The sequence below is a fragment of the Equus caballus genome, unplaced genomic scaffold, assembly GCF_041296265.1.
Source record: "Equus caballus isolate H_3958 breed thoroughbred unplaced genomic scaffold, TB-T2T haplotype1-0000016, whole genome shotgun sequence".
Classification (NCBI taxonomy): Eukaryota; Metazoa; Chordata; class Mammalia; order Perissodactyla; family Equidae; genus Equus; species Equus caballus.
Genome location: NW_027222391.1, coordinates 9,201,690 through 9,208,495, shown reverse-complemented (window position 1 = coordinate 9,208,495; position 6,806 = coordinate 9,201,690). Strand labels below are relative to the sequence as shown.

General features: G+C 34.9%; 1 protein-coding gene across 1 annotated transcript; it reads right to left on the bottom strand.

The window, feature by feature from the left end:
• Positions 1-2,112: 2,112 nt before the first annotated feature.
• LOC138922872 (olfactory receptor 2M3-like) lies at positions 2,113-3,108 on the bottom strand. The gene has a single exon (XM_070259318.1). It carries the CDS (start codon positions 3,100-3,102, stop codon positions 2,113-2,115), a length of 990 nt encoding a protein of 329 aa, XP_070115419.1. The 5' UTR covers positions 3,103-3,108.
• Between the last annotated feature and the right edge of the window lie 3,698 nt (positions 3,109-6,806).

Here is a 6,806-nt window from a genome sequence, read left to right as displayed (position 1 = left end):
GAAGTCTTGATTTTTCTGTATGAAAAGATGTAATTATATTACTAATATTAAAGCCATCAATCTTTTACCAAGGATATATTTCAAAATAATCACGTCTGCTTTCCTGTATAATTAGTAGCACTTATTTTGAGAGGGTAATACAGTACTTATTGTTATTTTCATCACCTTTTGTCCAAAAGTAAAACAACTTGTTTTACCCATGATTGAATTCACTTTCAAGAAAAATTGTCAAACAAGACTATCAGTGAGAAATTTTGCTTCTAGTGTAGACTTAATTTTAATAAAGTAAAAAAGAATGCATTATGGTATTATCTTATTAAACTCACTCATTCTTTTCTTACCTATTACTTGTGCAGAGAATCCTAGAAGGTCAATATCTATTTCAATTGTCTTATAGAACTGAAAATGGAAAGAATATGGAATACAGCATCCATAAGTGTTTATGAGGTTCATAATGTTACATCTTTCCTATTCATTATGTTGAATGTTATATGTTAAGTAGAAGACAAATTATATGTTATAGACAAATTATGAGTATAATCAAATTCCATAAATTATATGTTGATCCATTAAATAAGAGCATAAAAACTTTAAAGAGTTTCTAAAAGTTTATTTAATCCGTTCAAGCATTTGGACATTACCAATGTTTTCTTAAATTACTGACAGGATAAATAGTTGCAATTGTATTTTCATGGTTTTTGTGGATAGGAGCCTGTAAGTAATCTGGGTGTGTTTGGCTGGAAAAATCCTAAACTGTCTCCCATGATCTCTATTCTCTGGAGTTAGGTGCCTGATTAGGTTAGCCTCTAAGATAAGAGTTAATTGTGCAGCTTAATTAAGATCCCATATCAGTTGACTTAAAGTAATCTAAGGGAGATGATCCTGGATTGGCCTGGGTTAATCAATGGCAGTCTTTATAAAAGGACTTAGGTCTTCCCTGAGGTCAGAGAGATTCTCCTGCTGGTCTTGGAAAAGCAAGGAACCATATGTTATTCATATGAATATTAATTGCAGGTAAATGAATTATTTCAACAACCATGTGAGTTGGAAGATGACCTTGAGCCTCACATAAAACTGCAGCCCCAGCAAACACCTGGATTGCTACCTGCTGATACCTTGAGCAGAATACCCAGTTAGCCATGCTGGAAATAATGACCCATATAAACTGAAATAATAAATGGTTACTATTTAGAGTGCCCAAATTTGTGGTAATTTGTTATGCAGCAAAGAAAAAAAAATACAATGAGGATTTTGTAATAGAGTTTTAACAGAACAGTTCATATTCATATTATGATATAAAGATTCTTTTCTCATAAAAACACCAGAATCTCCATAATTATATATAACAATATAATATGTATACAACAATATGTATGGAGTTGTGACATGAGATTTATGAAAAATATACACTACATAAAAACAAGACTTCATTAAAACAATTATCATGTTTTCAGGCAATTGTCATATATTACCCATATATGGATTAGAAAATCTAAGGATGGGAAATCTAGACTTTAAAGATTCATATTCAGATTTCAGTCACCCATTTATAAGGTTAATGTCTATAGACGAAGGAAATAAATGGGAGCTCCTCAATCCTCTGATATTCGGAGGACAGTGTTCGGTACACATAAAGCTCCATATGCCTACCCCTCAATCTAATACTTCTGTTTTCTCAATCCAGTTAAGATAAATTTATTTTTATAATGATCTAAAATACATACCTAAAACTTTGCATATAAGAAGATTGGCTATTTTTAAAAAATTGAACAGTCCAAGGTACGATATTAGACCCAGTAGAATTATTTTTTTGCCAAAGTTATGTCTATGACATGTTAAAATACTAAGTTTAATCAGTACAGTCAAGCAATGTGTATTAGGATGGGAAAATGTCTCTCATTTTTTAACTGATATTATTTAAAATATATATAAATTGTGCATTTTGTCTTACAATAAATATTTCCTTATAACCGTATGTTGAATTTATTATGAAAAATGAAATATTTCAAAAAAAGAATGCAGTTTTTCATAGCTGAATCCTATGTAGTTGCCATAAATCTATAACAATGGGTAAATATTAGATACTGAATTGTATTGGTTGAATACATCAATTTAAACATACAGCAAAGAATATAGGGGAAAAAGCAAAGCATAAAGATTATTGGGCAACTTACTCTCCAGGCTTGACCTTCCCTTTGTGAAAGCTCTGGCCACTTCCTTGTTGTGAAGGCTGTAGATGAGGGGATTCAGCATGGGTGTAAAAATGGTGTAGAAAGCTGATACCATCTTGTCCTGGGTCGGGGAACGATCTGAAGTGGGTTGCATGTATATGAACATGGCTGCTCCATAGTACATTCCCACCACCATGATGTGGGAGGAACAGGTGGTGAAAGCTTTGCGGCGACCATCTCCAGTTCCCATGCGAATGACAGCGCGAATAACATGAACATAAGAAGCAATGATTACGGCTACAGGGAAGAGAAGCATAATAACACAGCAGATAAATATCATCCTTTGAAACAGTAATGTGTTAGTGCATGAAAGAGTGAGCAGGGCAGGGACATCACAGAAAAAATGAGGAATTTCCCGGGCACCGCAATATGAGAAGGATAATGCAACTGCCACTTCAATTATACCATCAAGGGAGCCAAGAATCCAGGAGGAGGCTGCCATGAGACCACAGATTTTCTGGCTCGTGAGAATTGAGTATCGCAATGGGTAGCAGATGGCAACATAATGGTCATAGGCCATTGCAGCCAACAGGAAACATTCAGCTCCAAGCAGGGACACATAGAAAAATATCTGGGTTCCACAACTGGCCAGAGAGATGTACTTCTTGCCAGACAAGTAATTGAAAGCCATCTTGGGTACAGTGGTGCAAATGAGCATGAGGTCCATGAGGGACAGTTGGCTGAGGAGGAAGTACATGGGAGTGTGGAGCTGAGTGTCCAGGTAGATGAGGAGAACCATGGCAGTGTTTCCCATGAAGGCCACTGTGAAGATGCTCAAGACCAGAGAAAAGAGAAAGATGTGGGTGGGATTATGATTGAAGATTCCTAGCAGGATGAAGCCTGAGTTGATGGTTTGATTCTCCCATGCCATGATGAATATTTCGCTATATACAATGCAACATGAGAGAAAATTTTAATGCAAAATGTATTGTTAACAGACATAATAAGCTACATAGTAGAAACATGAGAGTTTGTCAAGTCACATAATCAAGTAAGGCAACAAGTCAATTCCTGTGGTGTAGATCATCCCTTTATAATTACAGTATGATCATGAAAGACTCATGAATTTTTGAGACATCAATATCATTTTCATTATTTTTCCATGGAACTCAGCATATCACACCACTATGCTAATAAAAATTCTGTCTATCGAAGTGTAGAGGGAAGCACGCATTTGTGGAAATGAGACAGAGTTAGTCAAATGTCAGGTCAACAGAAGACATTGAAAAATCAATTATGAGAAGTCTGTTAAGTAGGCCTTATTCTAATAATGGTGAATTGAAGTGGAAGTAGCTCCTCATTGATATGCTCTTCCCCCACTCCATCTCTAAAAATGATGTGTGTCCAAAAGATATAGGCCATTTTACTCAAGAAGCAAGATAGAGAAGAGTGCAAGAGCATAGCTCAAATGCCTGTGACAGATTACTTTAGCTGCATGATCTTGGGCAATTATTGATTTCTCCATGACTTATTTTCCACTCTTAAAATTTGAATATTTATAATATATATATTATAGAGTGTTATTAAAACTAAGTGAGATCATATTTATAAAGTATGAACATTAGCTGGGATACAGTGTGTATCATGTAAGTATTTCTTAAATAAGTAAATACTACTGGAGGGAAGAAAGACTACTCCTACTTCATCTCTAGACTATTATTGTTTATATAAAATTTATCTTTCTCATTTTCTTAGCAAGAACTTTTAGGGAGATTTCTTTGGCTACACAATAGCATATCGATAATTCTCTATTTTCACATCTATTTATTTTTCTTTCTTTATTCCTTCTTCAAAGAACAAGACATTCTTCTTTCTGTCTCCATTAATACCACCTGAACAGTTTGTAGACATACTCTGTCTCTTGCACATTTGTGTCCTCCTAAACTCTATCTGTAATAGTCACCAATTTTGTGTATATTGCAGTTCAATTATAAGCCAGTATTCACTACATCTTAAATGTCTAATTAGTTATAAACACACTTAGAAACATTTCTTACATTTGCAATGCTTACAAGAAATTCAACACACACTGTATGAATAATTATAACCAATTCTACTTAACTTTTTTCAGGTATTTTTATTTTTTCACTCTTCTCACACACAATTGCTGCTTAAATCTTTCTAAAACAGTCTTCTAACCTTTTGCGAACCTGTCATTATATGCACCACAGAAATACCTTCAAAAATTTCTCTTGAAAATTGCCCATGATTTTTCATACTACCTAAATGAAATTTAATGCCCAACAGAAAATTAACACATCACTTGACACAGCATAATCTCAGTCCTTCTAGCAAGTGATACGTATTTTCTATTTCAAGTTCACTCATGGTGTTATACTTGTGTGGAATTCTCCCTCTCCCTATGTTTTAAAATATAAAGATTAACACTTATGAAAAACAACGTAGATGAAATTATCCCCTGACGATTTACCACTTTTTTCCCTTGTACAAAGCAGTGCTTTAATCAATTGTGCTGCATCCTGGAATATTATCCAAAACAACAGAATCATTAGTTCTTTCCATTTGGACCTAAATTGCATAATTAATTGTTCTATAAACTAGGAGGTTAGGAACCTTGAAAGCTGTTTGGCCTGAGGAATTCCATGGACCAGAAACTATTTTGACCTGTACTTAACTTTCTTCTTGTTTCTCTTTCTGCCTAGACACAGCCGCATGGTGCTGTGGAGCTTCAGTCTTACTCATGTAGCTGGGATCATCTGGGCAAGTGAAATGTTGCTGCCATCCTGCAGTCCATTCTATGTCCAAACCTCCAAATCAAATTTCTTTGGAGTATCTTTTAAAAGAGAAATTGTTTAAGGTAATGCTGTAACTATTTAGCACTATGCTGCTGTTGTCCCCATTATCAACTAACGGCAGGATCTGCCTCTATCATTAGGACTCATTGGCCACCCCACATTTTGCTCATGAATGCTTTTCATGATCCCTGTGTCAACAACAAGCTCCAACATATTTTAAGTTCCTGTCTCTTCACCTTATGTCCATATCTGTAAAATCATTCTTCATTTTAGCCCATAATAGAACCCTCTGGAAGAACAGCAGTGTGGGATAGTAGAACTAATCAAGACTAGCTGGTTTCTATTAATGTCAGTTTGTAAAATCTTGATCAATTTGAGTTGAGAAACAGTGTTAAGTTGTCCATTCCTAGTAAAGAAATGAAATATTTGCAGTGCAGTCGGTGGAGAGGTTTAGCTCATATATACACATACGATTGAGCTTAGGTCTCCTCTGAGGAGGTTTCTCGTGCCTGAAATTCTTTCCTATTCCAAAACCCTTTACCTTTGTGTATTATCTCTCTCTTTCATGTTCCAGCACTCACACGTGTGTATCTTTCTTTAGGACTCCTTCTTTATTCTGTAGATAGCAAGTTCTACATCTATTGAACTTACAGAAGAAGAGTGGCCTACTATCTCTTTTCTGTATAAAAAGCAAATATTACGGACCTTCATTCACGCTGTGAAACATATTTGGTGAGGAATTTTTAAGAATTAACTCATTCTATTTTTGCATCAACCTTGTGAGGAGCGGAGGGAATTAAGAAATAATCTCAGAGACATTAGTTAACCTACCTGGTGACATAGGAATTGGTGGTAGAGCAAGATTGCAAACTCGGGTTTATGTGATTGGAATCTTGCTCTACCACCAATTCCTATGTCACCAGGTAGGTTAACTAATGTCTCTGAGATTATTTCTTAATTCCCTCCGCTCCTCACAAGGTTGATGCAAAGATAGAATGAGTTAATTCTTAAAAATTCCTCACCAAATATGTTTCACAGCGTGAATTTATCAGATGAGCCTTACCACCACCATTATACAGATTCCTGTCACACCTTTATTTTTCTATAATCTTCCAATAGCCTCCACTGTTATTCACCTGCCATTATTTTTGAAAATGTTCTATTTTCCTTTACAATATCATCAATTGCTGTTTGACAAGTTACATGCTTATTCTGTATTCTCTTAATCAAACAAGAGAGGTTTGCACGCAGACAGAGCACATAAGATCCCCATAAGCGGCTGGAGCACAAACGCACAGATTAGATCCAGTGGAGAGCATTGCAGTAATTCATAATTTAGCATATGTTACATTGTTCCAAATCATGCCTTATGTTTACTTAGCATCTTCACATGTATTATTTCATTCAGTCTTCAGAAAAACTGTGACACATATAAGAAACATAATGATTTTATAGAAAAAAAGGTAAGTTGCAGATCAACCTGAAAAATTACCTATTTAAAGGATCTTAAAATATCAAAAAGTCTAATATACATAACTTTTGAATAAAATGTGATTTCATTTGATTGAACGCCTGAATGCCTAAGATATTTTGGAATATATTTTCTACCTCAGTCTTAACTTCTAGATGTTCTGAGCAAGATATGATATTACTCACAGAGCAACCGGAAACCTTTAAATTTCCAAAGAAAATCTACACAACACAATTTTACTAAGTCATGTGTGATTTAATTTTGCAATCGCTCCAAGGAATTCAGTTCCTTGTCTTCAATTATAGCACTGTGTGTTATCATCCAATTTTTCCCCTAGGGCCTCACATA